Source organism: Panthera onca, chromosome B3 (assembly GCF_046562875.1).
Source record: "Panthera onca isolate mPanOnc1 chromosome B3, mPanOnc1 haplotype 2, whole genome shotgun sequence".
Taxonomy (NCBI): domain Eukaryota; kingdom Metazoa; phylum Chordata; class Mammalia; order Carnivora; family Felidae; genus Panthera; species Panthera onca.
Genome location: NC_138344.1, coordinates 143,395,065 through 143,414,257, shown reverse-complemented (window position 1 = coordinate 143,414,257; position 19,193 = coordinate 143,395,065). Strand labels below are relative to the sequence as shown.

The 19,193-nt window shown below is 54.5% G+C and overlaps 1 protein-coding gene across 2 annotated transcripts; it reads right to left on the bottom strand.

Annotated features, from left to right (window-relative positions):
- Positions 1–2,276: 2,276 nt before the first annotated feature.
- Positions 2,277–19,025, bottom strand: ZNF839 (zinc finger protein 839). Of its 2 annotated transcripts, none has more exons than XM_060620775.3 (8): positions 18,640–19,025; positions 12,478–13,281; positions 9,581–9,820; positions 7,807–7,899; positions 7,007–7,156; positions 4,178–4,324; positions 3,948–4,041; positions 2,277–3,278 (listed from the first exon to the last, which is right to left on the bottom strand). In XM_060620775.3, the coding sequence occupies exons 1-8, from the start codon at positions 18,937–18,939 to the stop codon at positions 2,410–2,412; spliced, it is 2,697 nt and encodes an 898-aa protein (XP_060476758.3). In that variant the 5' UTR covers positions 18,940–19,025; the 3' UTR covers positions 2,277–2,409. The 2 variants fall into 2 exon arrangements, with proteins under 2 accessions (XP_060476758.3, XP_060476759.3); XM_060620776.3 differs by lacking the exon at positions 18,640–19,025 and adding an exon at positions 17,003–17,694.
- Between the last annotated feature and the right edge of the window lie 168 nt (positions 19,026–19,193).

The window sequence follows — 19,193 nt, the reverse complement described above, 5'->3', positions numbered from 1 at the left end:
CCACTAAGCACATGAAAAAACCCAAGGCAGTTCTCTCTAGGGAAAATGAAAGCTGCCGGCAAAGTCCGTGTCATCCTAGCACGCCACCAGACTCAGCAGTGAGCGGCATCTATCCTTCAACGTAAGCATTAAATTCTGACTGAACACTTGTGACATACGGATGCTAGTGGGGGGGGGGAAGGTGGGGAGGCGTGTGAGCCCTGTCCCGTGTCTCACAAGGAAATAGCCCAAGGATACCATCTACCGCGAATAAATCAAGAAAGCGGAGAGATGTAATTTAGACACACGGAGGGGAATCACCAGAAAGGAGAAGGTGCTGGTCTTGGCTGAAGGGGCAGAGGGCCGAGGCCGGGCCAGCAGTGCTTGGCACGGGCCTTCCGGTAGCTTCTGGCATTTCAAGCTACGTGCTTACTATTCCCCAGATGAAAATAGACATTCTTCTTTGAAATGTAGACCTCAGAGGACATCGAGGTCCGGCTCGCCCTCGGCCCCTCTTCTGATTCAACGCTCCCCACTCCCCCCACTCCCATGACCCCTGGGGAGGCCGAGGCAGAAGAGCCTGACTGGGGTGGGGGGCGGGGGCGGGGGAGGTGGCTGTAGGGCCCTCGTGCCGTCCAGGGAACAGAGAAAAAGGACTTTCCTTCATTGCATTTAGTAGTGACAACAGTTGAACAGGAACTTGTAGGAGGTAAGTGCTGAAAACACGTCCTCACTGAGGGTCCACACCAGCCCCCCGGGGGAGTCGCTTGGGTGGTATCTGTCCCTGAGTCTGTGATCTGACACCTCTTCACTCCTGCCCCTAATCTGAGCCTCTCGAGTTATAAGTACTGTGTATGCAGAAGAAAATTCTTTACGAGAAAAGAAAATGTCCATTTGTTTTCTATGTAATAAAGTTATGTCTGCTGAGGTGGCGCTGTGATGTAGAAGCTGTTTTACACATCTGCCCGCTCGGGGACCTCGTGAGCGCTGCCCTGGCGGGTACAGCACAGGTATCCCAGAGCAAAGGCCTGTCGGCCCCTCAATGGAGCACGACCAGCAGGTCAAATTAATGTCAAATTAATGAGCATCCTGGGGGACCTGGGAGGCTCAGGTCATGACCTCGAGGTCCGTGGGTTCGAGCCCCGCATCGGGCTCGCTGCTGACAGCACAGAGCCTGCTTCAGATCCTCGGTCTCCCTCTCTCTCTCTGCCTCCCCCCTCCCCCACTGCCCGGTTTTCTCTCTCAAAATAAATAAACTTAAAAAAAAATTAACGAGCATACTGCCAGGGCCCCCTGTGTTTCCAGCTCTGTTCAGCAGAATGAGGATGTTTAACTCCATTAAATTTCCTAATGTAAATTACTAACTCCATTAGTAAAATTTACTAATTTACTATCCACTTATAGAAGCACATCCACAATGGTGAAAGTAAGATGCACTGGGATGTTCCGTAATATCCTATAAATTGAAACTAAATTTGTATTTAAAGGGCCTGGGTCCAGACCACGGACCACGGGGCCAGGTTGGACTCAGTCTGTTGCATTAGGTGCCTGACGAGGGTTCTGAACGATCCCCAGGCAGGAGGCTCGGTCCTCACTCCAGGGCCCCAGGACGGGACTCGCTCTGGGCTCCTGAGAAACACTCGAGGCCGTGGGACGTACCGTGGCTTGCTCGTTGCTGGCTGCTGTGTCCTGGGACACCGCCCTTCTGCTCTGTCGAACTGGCTCTGAAATCAAGCGAGAAGACAGGAAGATGGCCGGGGACGAGGCCCGCGCCTGCACAGCAGGGCCCGGGGGTGGGGGATAGCCCGGATCCCCGGCACTGCCTGCTCGGGGTCCCTCCTGACAGTCTCCCTGGGGGAGAGGACACCTGTGCCGTCTGAAGGTGGGCAAATCACCTTCCTTTTTCGCTCCGCCTAACGAAGCCAAGGAAAACATTCAAAAGAGAAGAGACCTTAACAGGTGACTTTGTGAGCAAGACCCCAGAGGACTGGGGCTCTGACCTCAGCTGCCCCCTGCAGTGGGCCCCTCATGCATTAAGTACAAGCAGAAACGATTTTCTTTCCTACTTCCTGGGGGTGGGGGCAGGATGGCGAACTTAGATCTTTAATAAACCCAGATGTGGCGGGAAAGCAGCACATCGCCCAGGAGAGAAAGGGACATGGTTCTGGGGGAGCAAGGTGGCAAGTAACAGTGTCGTGGTGCTGTGGGTCGTCTCTAAGGCTGGCTGCGTCAGGGGACCGCTCTGCCATCAGCATGAAGGCAAGCAAGATACAGGAGAAGGTAGACAGACGGTCAAGTAAAAAGACGTTATTCTTTATAAATAAGATGTCCGTTTGTCTCTGTATTCACAGTAGAAAAATACACATTACTTCACATAGACCTTCTTTGGATAAAACACACACACGTCCAGGACTGAGGTCCGGCTCTGCTTCACTGTGAGGGCTCTGCCTCTGTGGTTTCTAGAGGGGCCCCTTCCGGGGGGGCCGTCTGCAGGGCGGGCCCCTCCATACCGGCCACTATGACAACATCTTCCTCCCCGGACACCACGGAACCCGGATGGGACAAGATCAAGCCGTCGGAAGTATGAATAAATATCTGTTCCCGTCCCTGAGACAAAAATTCATGGCACCCGTTGGTGATTTCAAAAGCCACGGCTTCTCCAGCAGCAACAATGCTCTCCAGTTCTCTCTGGTCAGCGTGCGCCTCGGGCCCGGCGGGGAAGTGGTCCACACCCCCTGCGTGGCTTCCCTGACCGCCATCGGTAGGCGGCGACCCGGCCTGGGCCGGCTGAGGCCCCGGCTCGGGCACGGTCCTGGGGATGCAGTCAGCTGGCCCCACGTCCACAGACAAAACCCTCTCCAGCAGAGGGCCAGCAGCCTCTGGAAACAGGACGTCGCTGGGGCCAGACCGTGGGCCTTTCCAGAGGGAGCCATGCCTCTCAAGGTCTCCAGGCCCGGAAGGCGGCAGGGATGCCACCCCTCCAGGGAACATCAGGGTCCTGCACAGATCCCCGCTGCCCGGGCTGTTCCCAGTTCCGTTCCAGTCTGCGGAGCGTTCCTGAGCATTCTCTCCAGGGAGGGCTGGCACGCGCCCCTGTGTCTGCGTCCCGGGCTCTCCTGACTGAGGACACACACTCAGCCCACTGACGTTCTCGCACGAGAGAGCAGGAGCCCCACACCCGCTCTTGGCCTCGGGGTCAGCAAATGCCTGCAGCTGCCGGCCTGCGCGACCAGACACCGGCGCCATGTGGCTTCCTTCTGGACGGCGAGGGGCGTTCCCGCTCGCTGGAAGGGCAGGACCTAAACAGTTCAAGAAAAACAGGTAAGCGTCCACGTGCCGTGACATGGCCTGCTCACTGCGCTCGCTGTCCAAGACCAGCAGGTCCAGAGTAACTTCCTGGCAGAACTCGTGGACACGTAAACTCTCCTTGCTACTCGGGACTGGCAGCTTCCAAGTGTGGATGAAGTTCAGAGGCGATACTGATTAGTCAGGTGAGGGGAGCCGTGTGGCCAACAGGGGCCCGGGTTTCCACTGCTCTCCCTGAATAAAGCTGCCCTCCCCTGCAGCAGAATTCAGTCGTAAGTTCTAAAGAGCAGAATGCCTCTTTCCATTGGAGACTTGAGGGTCAAGCAGGGTATCGGGCAGTTTTAGGAAGCAGCAGAACCATTCTCAGTGTGCTGTAGGCTCAGGGTCTGGTTGAGAGGTTCTGGTTCGAACAGAATAAAAACCAGAGGAGGGCTTGTTTCCAGGGTTAAACCTCAGCCGGCACTTACAGCCAGGCCCCAGACATGGGCTCTTCATTTCAATAAGGGATTCGAGAGAGCCTCACAGACCTCGAGAGTTATAGGGAACGAGAGAGAACCACAGGACCCCGGGAGGTGGGGATAAGACTTGAGAGAAACCAGGTTCTCTTCAATCCGGCCACAGGGGCACCCGGGAGTGAGAAGCAGGCCTGGGAGGCGCTTTACCCTGGTTGGCGGCTGGGGCTCCGCTGTCAGTGGTGTCCTGGGGCGGAGGGTCTCTTCTGGTCTTCTTCACCCAGGCCGGCGCCCCGTCCGCGGTCTGCAAAGAGGACACCCGGGGAGCTAAGCCTAGGAGGGAGCGGGCAGGCTCGCACCGCTCCTCCCCGGAGGACAGCGCCGTGGGCTGCAGTCAAAGCGCCGAAACTCGGCACCGCACCCGCTTCGACGGCACCCACCTCGTTTCCCCGCTTCTGCTGGCCGGCCTCCTCCAGCTCGGCCCGGGGGTCCCGGCCCGTGTCCCCGCTGGTGCGCTGCGCTGGGACGCACTCTGTGTGCGCTTCCCGCCTCCTCAGGAATTCTGTGATTCCTAAAGACTCGGCCACCTGAGGAGGGAGGGCGACAGAGAGGAGCTGCGCTCAGCAGCACGTCGGCAGTAACGGCAGGGCCGAGGCGCGTCCGAGAGGGGCCGCCCGAACGACGGGAGAAACAAAGACACGTGAGAAGTTCCGTGGAACAGCTGGGGAGAAAACGGGTCCTATCAGAACCAGAAGGTTCTGTGTTAGCACGGTGCAGAGCAGACACCAAAGGGGTTTTTCTTTTTTAATTCACTACGCTGTCCTCAGTGTTGTCGGCAGTCAGACGGCATCGGACACCGGAGTGACTGCTCGCCTCCTGTTCTCCTGTTTTTGATTTCCACTGGAACCGGCAGAAAACAATCCCACCCATTCCAGAACAATATCTCCTCTTGCAGGCAGTGGACAGGGTGAGGGTCTGGGAGTCTGAGGGTCATGTTGGGCCCCGGCTTCTGTGCTCCCGGAATCTTCCTGGTCTTGTGAGGGGGCTGCAGCTGCCCTGGGGGCATCTGTGAAGCGACAGCTGTCACTGTTTACACGTGAACACAGGAAGGGACCACGGAGCAGGAGGGGAGGAGGCAGGGAAGGAGGGGCAGCAGATCAAGGTCTGAGCAGAAGACAGACAGCCCCTTGAGTTCAGTGCCTCCCAGCCTGTCTGTGTCCCCTTGCAAGCTAAGCCACGGTCTGTGCCCCTAGGAGGCTGTGGCTCGGCCTGAACTGCCTGCGAGTGTGGGTCCTGACAGGCGTGCACAGCAGCCGTGTGTGTCCAGTCTGCCTTGTGACGGGAGGACACCCACACCTGCCGAGCTCACAGTTTAAAAAACACGTGACTCTTGGGGCACCTGGATGGCTCAGTCGGTTATGCATCCGACTCTTGATTTCGGCTCAGGTCCCGAGCTCACAGTTGGTGGGTTCGAGCCTCACGTCGGGCTCTGCACTGACAGCACGGAACCCACCTGCGATTCTCTCTCTCCCCCTCTCTGCCCCTCCTCTGCCAGCACATACTCTCTCTCTCTCAAAATAAATACATAAGCTTTAATAAATAAATGTTGCATTTGTATAAAACTAATGACCAACCCCCCCCCCCCCAAAAAAAAAAAAGAACAAAAACAAAACAACCCTCGTTCTGTCAGAGTGTGGATCAAGACTTCTTGCTACGGAAGTAACCTAGTCTGCGTGACGCTAACCCTAAGAACAGGCGGGCAGACCCATGACCAGGTCAATGAAATCTTGAGAGCAGTTGAAGCAACAGGCCCAAGTGTTCCTTGTGGTTGTGAAAGAGGGCTGTGGCTGCCCCTTCCTGCCCTCAGACGCACTAGTGGGGCTCTCCTTTCCAGGGTCCCCTGGCTCAGGCAGCAGACCCTGAGGGCAAAGCGTACCCTGATGGGAACCGAAACTACCCCCTCCAGCAGTAAGGACTGCCCTGACCCAGAAAGACCCCTCCCATGATTGACCCCAACACAATGATCCATTTAACCTTCACTGCCCACCACCAGGTTCCGGCCCCCTCTGCCCCACATTTTCCTTCTCTAAACCTACAAGTATTTTCAGTAGTTTAGAGACAGTCTCTGAGACACGAGTGTGCCCCAGCTACCATTGTACAAGTATGTTTTTAAATAAACAAGCATTACTTAAAAGCATGGCATCACTCAGTGCTCCATTTCAAGGTGGGCCTGAGACCTGGGGGCCCGGCCAGCACGGACCCCTGAATGATGTGGCCACGTGGGGCACGCTAAGCCCAGCAAAGGGTTTTATCCAAAACAAGTAAAACCACATCAGTTCAAACCAGATTTCTGCCCAGGACCCAGTACAGCCAGAGGCAACTTGATGGAGACAATGACAGGGGAATGAGAACTGTGTCTAAACAGCCACGGACAGGATCTATGGTCACCGTCCCCCAGCCCTCAGTAAGCACTGCAGTCACCACTGAGTGAGAGTGTTCTGGACCTTTCAAGGTTCAGTCAGCCCGTCCGCATTCCTGAGTTTTCTGAAACAAGCACCGTTTGCTTTTATATTAACAAAATGTTGGGGGAGGGGGGGTGCCTGAGTGGTTCAGTCGGTTAAGTGGCCCACTTCAGCTCAGGTCATGATCTCACTGTTTATGAGTTCGAGCTCTGTGTCGGCTTGTACTGACAGCTCAGAGCCTAGAGCCTGGAGCCTGCTTCAGATTCTGTGTCTCCCTCTCTCTCTGTTCCTCCCCTACTCACACTCTGTCTCTCTCAAAAAATAAATAAACATTAAAAAAAAATTTTTAAAAATGTCGGGCGCCCAGCAGCCTCAGTTGGTTAAGCTTCCGACTCTTGATTTCAGCTCAGGTCATGATGTCATGGTTCATGAGTTCGAGCCCCGCATTTGGCTTGGGATTCTCTCTCTCTCTCTCTCTCTCTCTCTCTGCCCCTCCCACACGTGCGCTCTCTCTCTCAAAATAAATAAACTAAAATAAAACAGTCACTTGGTGGGAAAAAAAGCTGAAAAGCAGTTGGCTATGAAGATGTCACTACTGAAAACAGCCTCCTCAGGGGTGCCTGTCTGGCTCAGTCAGTGGAGCGAGCGACTCCCGATCTCGGGGTCATGAGTTCCAGCCCCACATTGGGCATAGAGATTACTTTAAAAAAATAAATAAGTAAAAATAACAACATTCTCCTCTTTACACGGATATCCTTCTTTTAGCAAATCTAAAAGCAAAACTTTCTTCCCAGGTGAGACCGTTACCTTGTCGTTGCTTATTTCCAGAGGCTCCTGGGAACACAGACCAGAACCACTGAGGTAATCTTGGCACATTTTCTTAACCCTTTTATGCAACTCTTCAAATTCCTTATACACAGCTGGGAACAAAGGTTTTGCTAGATGACCTGTCTCAACCTTTGTGAAGATAAAGGTGACAAGAAATGTTTTAACCAGAGGCAACGAAATGACAAACACAGGGGCTTGGAGGCGGGAAGGATACGAGCTTGTCAGGCCGTCCGCGGCCCGTCATCTCCTCCACTCGCCAATGACAGCCCACACGTGCCTGGCCCCGGACGGGGCCACAGAGCAGACCACCTCCAGGGTGACAGCCGCAGGGGGACTGTGGGCCGAAGCCCCGAAGAAGGGGTCGCGGGGGGGGCAGGAAGGGGAGACGGAAAGGTCCCGGGGACGGGCCGGCAGGCAGGAGGGGCCCAGGCCTTCACTCCTCCCGGGAGCCGTGCCGGCACCTCTCCGAGTCAGAGCGGGCTCACCAGGGAGGAGGTGCCCGAGAGGAAGGTGACGGGCGCCGGGGGCCGGCCCTGCTTTGCTGCCACCACTTTCTTGCCTCCCACATGAGGTTAAAACAGGCAAGGGGGTCCTCGAGCAGCCTCTGGGAGACCTGGCCGAGTAGGCACCGGTGGGGCCAGCAGGCTCCCCTCAGCTCTGTCCTGGAGGAGGGACACGATTCCAAACGGCCCAGCTCGTTCTAAAACAAATGCGAAGGATGTCTTTCGAAATAACTTCAAATCGGCCGTGCGTCCTCTAGACACGCTCAGGAGACTCACCTTCATCAGAAGAAACTCGTACACGGTCACCACCTGAGCCAGCTGAGGCAGCACCAGGTCCACGAGAGCCTCTCGGTCACACTGCTGGAGAAACTGCCAGAAGAAAGCATTTAACAGCTTCAAAAGCCCCAAAATAATCCCCAGCAGCCAAAAAGTTGGCGCCGAAGAATATAAAAGACCTAAAGTTCCCCCAAATCGCAGTGATTAAGCGACTCTCTAACATTCTGTTTGTTAACGACCTCACTCGATCTGTTAACAAAGTCTGTGACCAATTCTGGAATCAAAGTTTGACTCCCCTGGGACGGCTGAGCATAGAGGGGGTACCAGGTCCTGGAGAAGGAACGGTGTTCCCTGCTCTCCAGGGGCACTAACTAGTGCCCGAGATGAAAATGCAAACAAGTGTGGGGCAGCCTGCGGTTGGGAGACCACCGCCAAAGGACAGGCCAAAGAAGAGGAGGCCCCGAGGTGAATGCAGGGGTGGGGGGTGTGGGGAGAGGGATGCAGGGAGGGCACAGTCCTCAGGACTAGGGGAGGAGCAAGAATGAGCAAGAATGTGAGTTCCCAGTTGGGCGCAGGGCAGACCCCCGGGCAAGTTAGACAGGAAGCGAGCTTGGGGGCTCCCCTTGGAAGGGGAGGGCGGGGGAGGTACAGGCCGGGCCGCCCCGTGGGAGCGCTGAGGCTCAGGAGCCAAGTGAATTAGCAGGTACAGGAAGTACGTGGGTGTCCTCGAGGGAGGATGGCCTGAGAAACCAGACGGAGGAGGTCACCCAGGGCGAGGTCACCCAGGGCAGCAATGACGTGGGCCGGGAAGACACCAGTCTCAGAGACAGGAAGTCTAAGAGGCACAGGGAGCTCACGAACCATTCAGGTTTGTCGTCTATTAAGTGGAGATAATGATTATGGAACCAATGAAATGAAGTAAACCTGGAACTTAGCTTGGGGGCAGGGCGGAGAGCGTGGCCGAGCTGCCACGCACAAAGTGCTCAATAGATGGCGGTATTTCAAGTGTTAATGACTGAATCTAGTCGAGGACCACCTTCCCTCCCGCTCCTAAAATCTGTCATCCAGGATTAATCGACAAGCCCAATGAGAGGAAAGTGAAGTCACCGGGTTTAAACTTCCAGCTAGAATATGTAAGCTCATGACGCTTTCTAGGAAAGCTTCCTCACCGAGAACCTCTCGTCCCCTTGTGTGTGACTCTGGAGGCCCTGGTTCCCTGGTGGCCACTCTGAGAGCAGCTGTCTCGCTCACTCACTACTTCAAACTCTCTTTGCTCCTGTTCACTTCTTTAAGACACGCAGCTCGCCGTTACCAGGCAAATAAATACTGCCGAGCCAAAGACAATCGGGATGAATTTAGGGTCCCACTTTTCTAAATCAGTCCCCTTAAATTCACTAAGCTTACTTTCAAGGGACTGGAATGGAGATTCCAGGGTTCAAAACCTGAAACATGATTTTGTACCTTAAAATTTTGTACAGAAAAATAGAAACTGCCTGTTTCCTAAACTGCTTATATGAAAACCTAGCTTACAATCATTCCCAAACGTGTAACGGCAGGCAGCCCGAAAGCCCTCTTGTTATTCCAAACCGGTAAACCTAGAATTATTTCAGGTAACACTGTTCCTGAAGTTATTACACACTTCGTCCAACTACGTTCCAGGCGAACTATTTCGTTGCTCTGGGTGTTTTACTTTTGACTCAGAAACCTACCAGCGGATTGCCACACGCCATGCCAAAGACACGGGTTTCAAGAACAGGGTCTAAGAGCCACGCACCTCCTTGAGCCGGGCTCTGGCCGCCGAGGCGCTCTGTGCACCTGCCACACAGGCACCGGAGCGCCCACGCGGGTGAGCGGCTCTGCCTCGCCCAAGGACGGCCTCGCTGGCCTCTGCAGGGGCTGCTGCGAACTCGATTCGTCTAGGGCCTGGGTGTCTCTCTGATCCCACGAAGGCCGAATAATTTCCATCTTCTGGTTCAGACACCAAGGCGTCTTCAACTTCTACAGACTGGCTATTCTAGAGAGCGTTACGTGCCCAAAACAAAAATGAAAGAATCATACTTTATACGCCATAGTGACAATCCTAGAGCCAAACAGTGTCACGTCAAAAGCAAAGAACTTGAGAAATTATTTCTTCTCTGCATTGTTAAGACACATTAACTATAATCGACGCACCTTAAACTTTCCCAACAGAGTTCCTTGTTGAGACATCCGGTATTAGCCAGCCGGTAAGTCTGGGTTGGCCAGCCATAACCCTGGATGTTGCCCAAGATGAAACAGGAGACTTCTCTGACACCACCGTCATCTTAAAACTGAACCTGAAGTTCGGTCATTCATACCTTACGCGTGATTTTTAAAAATTTTATTATTTTTTATCAGGTATATTTCAAATGCCATGAAATTCATACTTTGAACATCTATAGTTCAGATTTTCATGCACTGACAAGGGTGTGTCACCATCACCACCATCTAATCCCAAAACATGTTCATACTCCCCCCTGCACCCGTCAGCATCATTCATTCTTCCCTGCCCCCAGGCTCTGGGAGCTGCTAGTCTACTCTCTGTCTTGTGGATTTGCACGGCTTTTGGACAGACTCTTGGATCTGATGCCAGCTACTTCCTCACTCGGTGCCAACTCCCCCTCTGAAAACAGGAACAATGCACCTGCATCTCCCAGGACTGCTGGAAGCTTAAATGGATTCAAGGAACACACTTCACGTGGCAGCCGGCACAAAGTCAGTCCCCTGAACTCTTACGGAATTTTCCCTCTACATCTTCACTAGTGGAGCTGCAGGAGCAACGTCAGGTCTGTCTGTGGCCCTAGGTGCCGTGAGTCTGCTCACGGGAAAGGACAGGAGAGACACAGGCCTGCGTTGTCCCTCCCCACCGCAGCAGCCGGAGGCACCCCTCCCACGCAGTCTGGACAGCCGCCATGCCCGAGGCCAGGCCTGCACTCTGGGACTCTGGTATCCACACGCTGCTTCTGCCGTGGGGTCGCATTTCATCACTGAAGGAAGCAGGACGTGCCGGTTAGCCTGGTCAACCCGAGACACTTCCGCACACACCTGTTGTCCCTTGGAATTGTGAATAGTGCCCCTTTCACTCTCAGAATGTCCTGGTTTGGATGATGAACTATAAATCACCGTGGTCCCATTTCAACTTAAGAAAGTAGAGAGAGGGGCACCCAGGCGGCTCAGTCGGTTGAGCGTCTGATATCGCTCAAGTCATGATCTCAGTTCGTGAGTTTGAGCCCCGAGTCAGTATCTGCACTGACAGTGAGGAGCCTGCTTGCGACTCTCCCTCTCTCTCTCCCCCTCCCTACTCACACTTTCTCTCTCTTTCTCTCAAAAATAAATAAATATTAAAAAGAAAAAAAAAAAAGGTAGAGAGGTTTCTCAAAAGTTGGGGTTTTACCAGCCATGAGGGGTGCAGAACCTTCCCCAACAAGGCAGCCTAGAGTGTGGGCTTTGAAGTCAGAAGACCTCAACCTCAGTCTCGTTCCCACCTGGCAGAGTCCTAGGTGTGCCCCGACGGGATGCCCACCATCCTCTGAGCCCCATGCACGTGTCTTGCACCTGACTTTCGGGGCTCTCACGGGATGGAGAAGACTTACAACACTCCCGCCCAAAGGAGGTGTGCAATCAACAGTATATTGTTAGTGTCCGTGTTACTAGTACTCAGGCTAACGCTACAGGGGACAGAGTACTTTTGAATCCTCACACGGGGCTGTTCCGTGGTTCTGCCACTAGACCTCAGTACAGATAAGCCGGGCCCAGACAAGATCTGTTCAGGCCCCAAGGAACCCATCTGTAAGCCAAAGCGGCCACCAGCCTCACCCCTCCTTCAGGAACACCCGTCCCGCTGCAGGGAATGAGGTGGCCGGAGCAGACAGGCTCTCGATGACAACGTCTTCCGAGTCACTAAAATCACCAACTCCCAGCGACAGCCAAGTCAGTTCCAGTGCTGGTTTGTCTAACATTCCAGGAACTGCAAATACAATTGTCTAGCCAGAAGCACAGACACAAATAAAAGCCAACACAAGTCAAAGGAGAAGGAAGCAGGGAGGTTCAAGCGAAGCAGGTGAGGGTGACCATAGAGGTCTGCCGTTCGTTCAAGTGATCCGTCCGCATTTCGTAAATACCTGACCGCTCGTATGCGGCACATGAGGGCACACGACACGTTTAGGAACCTGAAACTGCTGTCCCTCAACTGTGGCGTGGTGGTGCAAAGTCAGAGTGGCTTCGACCTGCCTTGTCTGCTTGTGAGTTTCCAAAGGGGCAAGACGCGAAGATGGCATGTCGCTGCTGACGCTCCAGGAAGCGCCCCGGGGACCATCGCTCCCAACTGAGACCTTTCTCGGGGCCCGCTGTGACTTCAGCAGCAAGACCGGAGTGCTCTGCGGCTCGCGTTGCTGACCAGAGCTAGAGAATTCGCGGCTATGTTCCCATCGAACACGCCCAGTGAGGCTGGCGAGTACCCCACACAGAGGGTGCACGGCGCCTTGCTGGTCGGGCGGCGGTACAGACCGGGGGCGGGGGGGGGGGGGGGTGTCTCAGAGCCCCTGCCGTGACCTTGGACCTACTTGAGCCTTCACCTGAACCCCCATCAGATACCATAAAGCCCCACTTCGGGATGGGCAGGAAGAAGGACACGGTCACCAGTAGAAACATTACCTGCAGGCCACACGGTGGTGACTGGGCCCCTTCCTCATCCAGAAGAGCTGACGTGGGCAGCCCCGGGGACGGTAGGCTAGCCGTCCTGCCCTCGGCACAGCCTCGGATCGTGCTCCCGTTGGCCTTCTCAGACAGAGACACCTCCGGTTCTGGGTGGCCGTGGCCTGGATTGAGTTTAAGATGCCGGGCCAGGCCCCCTTTTCCTATGTAGGACTTCTCACACGTCTGACACTTGAAAGTCTTGGGCCTCAGGGAACAGCTCGACAGGTCAAACAGCGCCCGCTTTCCCCTCTGGTCGTCGTCATCTTCCACACTCAGCTCTGAGTAATCGTCAGAATCTGACAAGCGACCGTCAGCCAGGTCCTCCGTCTTGATGAACTTATAATCTTTGGCTTTATACTTGGGCGGTCGAGATATCCGTCCAGAACGCGTCTTCACTTTTAAAGATTTTTTTAGCTTCTCTGTGTGTTTTGTGTGCAAGCTGGAAATAAAGAAATTCGCTGAACCGGATGAAACAGATGTCACCGCCGGTGGGTCAGAAGCTGACAGAGGGGCCGGCGTGGCGCCCGGTCCTTGCGGAACCACCAGCTGCAGGGCGGGCAGTGGCCTCTGTACAAACACCCGAATCGGAGGGTAGTTACTTGGGAAGCGCGGCTGTGCCCGGAGCCCCAGCACGCCGGGCGCCCCCCTGGGTGGCTGGCTCAGCCCGGCTGTCCTGGGCTGGAGGGTGGCCAGCGGGGGCGTCGGCCTTTCCCGGTCTGTCATTTCTCCAGATATTACCTTGACACAAATGGCTTCCAGTTGCTTAAAGACAGAAAGAGAAAAGCGTTAGGCTTATCAACGGTTCTACAATTTTGCTCTCATCTTAACTGTATTATCACACGTGTTTCTAAATTATAAAATCCATCTTGTATGTGAGTCTATTTAACGTACCTGTACTGTTTCTAGTGATACACTTGACCTCACATCCATATGTGCATGTCGAAACATTTGCATAAACAAATTAAAAGTTCATGAAACCACTTACCATTTCTATACAAATGCCTTCTGATAGGATCTATCCTACGTTGTTTTTTTAAAAAAATACTAGTCAAGGGGCGCCTGGGTGGCTCAGTTAAGTGTCTGACTTTGGCTCAGATCATGACCTCCTGGTTCATGAGTTTGAGCCCTCTATCGGGCCCTGTGCTGACAGCACAGAGCCTGCTTTGGATACTTTGTCTACCCCCCAAAAAAAATAAAACATTTAAAAAATAAACACAGGGGTGCCTGGGTGGCTCAGTCTGTTGGGCATCTTACTTCAGCTCAGGTCATGATCTCGCAGTTCATGGGTTTGAGCCCTGCATGGGGGTCGGTGCTGACAGCTCAGAGCCTGGAGTCTGTTCAGATTCTGTGTTTCCCTCTCTCTCTGACCCTCCTCTGCTTGCTCATGGGCTCTCTCTCTCTCAAAAATAAACATTTAATAAATAAATAAATAAATAAATAAAGGTAGTCACAATCTACTAAATTGATTTCATGAACTAATAAGAAATATCCTTCTTTACAGTAGATTTGTATTTACTTGGAATGCTTAGTACTCTAACCTGGATTCAGTTCAATACATACGCTCTTTTTTTTTCTTTTTCCATTTTTCATGAAATCCTAGAAACAAAGAAGCCATAAGGAGCAATGTAACACAGGTTCCCACCACCTGCCTTAAAACATGCAGCACTTCCCTTTGAGGTGAAGCTCTGTGCTGTTCTCCCAGCCTGCGTGCCTTCCTGAGTGCTATTTGTCATTCACACGCATTTTTATATTATCTACAGAGCTACCCCCCAAAATATGCACTTCGGTTTGGGCGTGTTTTTAAACTTCATGTAAGCGTACATGACCTGCTGCAAGCTGGTGCAGCGTTTTCAGGTGTCTTACTTCCTGTCCGGCTTGTGAAATTCATCCACACCGCGGTGTGTAGCTCTCATTTCCTCCGCAGTCTGAGAACACTCGCCCGTTGACGGGCAAGTGTCCCTAACCTTGCGCTCTTGTTGTCTGCGTGGAACCTTCGCGGGTGTCTGTGTTCACGTGTGTGAGTTTCTCCAGGGCACATACCTGGGAGCAGGATGCTATCTTCAACAACTTTTTAACATCTAAGAAAGCGTTCAGTGCACGTACTTCCCGATGTGGCAATTCTGCTTCTTGGGTTCCATAAGAAACACTGGCATAGGTACAAAGATGTAGGTCTTGGGAGGGTCAAGGCAGCACGGTCTGCAAGAGCAAACCACCCACCGAAGGGGAGGGCTGCCCTCAACAATATTCCACAGATAATTACTGAGCAGTTACTATATGCCAGACACAATGTTAGGTATACACCTGTCATGGGCTCAGGGGAGAGGCGGCAAGACACAAGGCTCATGGCCTCACACTGCAAAAACGATCAGCATCAGGGAGCCTGGGCGGCTTAGTCATGATCTCATGGATTGTGGGTTCGAACCCCGCGTCGGACTCTGTGCTGACAGCTCAGAGCCTGGAGCCTGCTTCGGATTCTGTGTCTCCCTCTCTCTCTGCCCCTGCCCCACTCGTGCTCTCTCTAAAAAATAAGTTAAAATTTTAAAAAATTAAGAAAGAAAGAAAAAGAAAGAAAGAAAGAAAGAAAGAAAGAAAGAAAGAATGAATCAGTATCCTTCTCCAGAGAGTTAAGAAAGATGAACCTCATCATCCAGAGCAGATTTTCCCAACCTGGGCACAAGTGACATTTCAGACCATTAATTCTTTATTGTGGTGGCCATCCTGTGACTGCAGGATGTTGAGCAGTGTCCCTGCCTCCACCTACTAGATGCTGGTAGCACGCCCTCTCTTGGGACAAAAATGTCTCCAGACACTGCCAAGTGTCCCCAGCCGAGAACCACTGATTTGGGGCCACCGACAGGCCCTCTTTGGACTCGACCCCACACCAAGTGGGGGGTCAATACAAGTGTCACAAGAAGCAGAATGAAAACTCCCACTGAAACCACGCGGGAGTACATCTGTCTGTGTGTGTGTTCCACATGTACCACAAACAGCAGACACAATCCGATATCCTGGGTGAGGAAGGGTACGCAGCTGGTGCCCTGAGGCCCCTGAGGGCCAGTCCTGGGCCACCTGTGAATCAAATGACAACTATCTTTTAATAATCACAGTTGTTTCACTTACTACCACTTAGAATGTCTAAGCTCTTAGGATATGACCAGATAATGCCGTTAAACACACACACACACACACACACACACACACACACACCCCAAATCCTACTGTTTTAGGAATACTTCAGTGGCAAAACTGGTCTAATTTTTAAATCGGCTCCCCACGAGTTTACCAGGTGGGTATCATGCTCGATACTTTGGTATATGTTTATTTCACTCGGCAAACTTTTACAATTTACAAGGTATCTCCGTGTGCCAATGCCTACACAGAAGCAGGCCAGTGTGGGTGAGGGGGTGGGTGACATAGGTGAAGGGGATTAAGAGGTATAAACTTCCAGTTATGAAATAAGTAAGTCATGGAGGTGAAGAGCACAGCATAGGAAGTGTAGTCGATAACGTTGTAATCACACTGTACGGTGCCAGACGGTGGCTGCACTTACTGTGGTAAACACTGAATAACGCCCAGGCTTGTGGAATCGCTACCTTGTACACCTGAAGCTAATATAATCCTGTATGTCAACTATACTTCAGTTAAAAAAAAAAAACAACAAAAACATCAGCCAAGTCCTAGCCTCACTGAGGAAGAGGGCAGTTTCCCCAGCCGTGCCTCAGTCACCTGCAGACCTGCCGAGTCAGGACCTCCCACCCCGCAATCTGTACTCTGAAAAGCTCCACTGCCGATCTGGAAGGCAGACTAGGTTCCCTAAGGAATGCAGACAGGAAACAATGACACCACGGGGCAGCAGGTGCGATAAGAGAGGCAGGAGGCAGGAGGCAGGAACAGCCTGGTGGGTGGGTGGGGGAGGGTCTGGCTTCCCAGAAGAGACCCGAGAAGGCCGAATTTTTGGCCAGGTGGACAGGTAGTCTGACGTGCAAGGAAAAAATGAGTGAATGCACAGACGCACGAAAAATGGCACAGCATACTGGAAGAAATTGGGAATGTTTCTGTGGTGCAGGAACGGGGAGCATGGGAGGGATGCGAGCCCAAATCCGACCCACGGGAGTGCGTCCATTGGGTCTGTGCCTTCTGATCCACACCACCCTCCCCGCAGAGAACCACGAGACCGGGGTCCTCTAAATGCACACTCCACCCTCCCCCCAACACTGCCTGTCGCCTTCCATATTTTCAACTGGGACCCACACTTCCATCTCTTCAACTAAGTCATTTCTGATCCCCTCAGCCCAAAATCAGTTCTCCTTTTCTCTAAGTGCATCAGTCCTTTATCTCTAGTTTTCCGACCTCGATGAGAAGTTACCTGAGTCACGTTTTACCTCATTGGTTAGATCATAACCTCCTCGGGTGCAAGGAACACACGTGGTTTGCCTCGGTGGCCCCCGTGGCACAGCTGGGGCTGACTCGACAGCAAACTTACATTATTGTGAGTGCAGGCAGAATTTATGTCATTCCAATTAGATCAGCCCACAGAATACGGTCGTGCTGCTTAATGCTGATTAAGGTCGCTTGCATTTGACGGGCAATGTCACTTTTGGACTCTTCAAGCTCCCACACCAAACCCAAAGAGCTGGGGTCACCTTCAACAGGTGCTGGAGTGGGAGAACCCTGGGCAAAGTCACCCCGCTTCTCGGAGCTTGTTCCTTATCTGTAAAGTGCTGATACGAACACTTCTGTGCGCTTGCCCGGAAGTAAGCCCCCTGTGGTGCCAGGCATGGAGTAGACGCTCTGCACACAGCGGCCACCATCACCCATCTCTCTCTTTTTTTAATGTTTATTTATTTGGGGGGAGGAGCAGGCAGAGAGAGAGGGAGACACAGAATCTGAAGCAGGCTCCAGGCTGTCGAACTCAACGACCGGGAGATCATGACCTGAGCGGAAGTAGGACACTTAACAGACTGAGCCACCCAAACAGCAGCCACCGTCGCCCTTCTGACAGCAGCCACGGTGGCCCTTCTGACTCCGCCTATGTGGGAGTCAGAGCTAGAAAGCTCATCCAATGTCAATAAGGGAACCAAAGCCCAAAGAGGTTGGGTTACTCAAGGTCACACCTCTAGGAAGGAGTCTGGGCAGATTCATAGCTGTCTTCTCAAACTTTGGCGAGACACCTCTCCAGTCCTGACCCCCAACCCGGTACAACTCCCGGCGGCCAAAATCACTCGGTTAAAAAACCAAAACAAACAAAAAACAACGAAGGCTGTTGATTCTATCCTCTCTCTGTGTCTCCTAGTGGAAGCGGCATCTCTCTGGCAACTTTGGGCCGAGAAGCGCTAGTGTCACGTGCAACCCCAGTTCTGAGAGGGGATGTGGCTTTACAGACGACAGGAAGGACCTCTGGCTGCAGGAGCTCCCCCTGACCCCCTGGGCTTGGAAGAGCAGGCTCCTGTCTCCACTCCCCTAGTAACCAAGAGCTGCGGGCCCCAGGAGGTAGTAACGCGGACACATGACGGGGTGTCGCATGCGGAGTGCTCTCACGTGTCTCCCTCGTTCAGCGCGCGGCAGGCGCCGTGCCGGGCACCGGCTACAAATCCGGGCACGACCCCCCAGGGTGCCAAGTCCCGCCTCAGACCGCTCTGCTGTGTGCTTAGTTCTGCCCCAAGCCCCCGAGTTGGCAGTCGCCGCCCTCCCCACTGGTTCCCTTTCCATCCGTCCACGCCTCGGCTCCGGCGTCAGGCCTGAGGGCTCCTCGCTCTAAAGCAGCGTCCCCCGCCCCCGCCGCGTCCCTCCCCGAGTCTGCCTCTCGCCCTCCACGGAGGGTGTGCGAGGCCGCGCTTGCGCCGAGGCCAGCGCCTGGAACCCAGCGGGCGCTCGACGGACGCCGAGTGAACGGACGCAGGCCCGCGCGAGGGGCCGGGCGGCACGGAGGCCGCGGGCAGCGCTCGGAAGCGGGACGGCGGCCCAGCAGGCGCGTCGGAGGAGCTGCAGACGCTGGCGCGGTGACCGCTCAGTGTGGGCCGCCCGGAGCTCTCGGGCGGGCGGACGCCGCCTCTCCTGCCGCGCCGCTGCCCGGCCCCGCTCCGGGCCTCGGTTTCCCCCACGTCCCTCCCGGCGCCTCACCTGGGGCGGCAGCAGGCGCGGCGGGCGCGGGGGCTGGGCGCCGGGGCCCCGCCGCAAGGCGGCCTGCTGCGCCGCGTCCCGCAGCCGTCGCGCCGCGTCCTGCGGGACGAAGGGCGGCGGCGGCGGCCGCTCGGCCGGCGGCTGCGCCTTCGTCACCTGCTCCAGGACCCGCCGCAGCTGCTCGGGGTCCAGCGGGGCCACGCGCGAGGCGCTGCCGCCGGGGCCGGGGGGAGCCCGGCCGCCCCCGCCGCCGCCCCCATCCTCGCTGCCGTCCTCGGCCTCCGGCTCCGCGTCCGCCATGGCCGCCGAGACCGGGACTCGAACCCGCGCCGCCGAGCGACGGCGGCTCAAATGTGCGTCACCTGGGAAGAGCGGGGGACTACGAGTGCCCCGCAGGCCAAGACACCTTGGAAGGCGACCGCAACTGGTCGAGCCGGGCGGTGGGCGGGGCCTGGGTTGGCTCCGCCCCGTCGCCGCTTCGCCAAGGACAGAATGGGCCTTATTTTCCTCTCCCTTGTCCCTGATGTATTTAATTTTCAGGTGTCGCTCCTCCA

What these genes read in the sequence shown, in the direction of transcription:
- ZNF839 (XM_060620775.3), bottom strand. Translation starts at nt 18,939, where the DNA reads ATGGCGGACGCGGAGCCGGAGGCCGAGGACGGCAGCGAGGATGGGGGC. An exon ending in CGCGCCTGCTGCCGCCCCAG is followed by an intron (nt 13,282 to 18,639) that starts GTGAGGCGCCGG and finishes TCTGTCTTTAAG; the next exon opens with CAACTGGAAGCCATTTGTGT. An exon ending in CACCACCGTGTGGCCTGCAG is followed by an intron (nt 9,821 to 12,477) that starts GTAATGTTTCTA and finishes AACGCTCTCTAG; the next exon opens with AATAGCCAGTCTGTAGAAGT.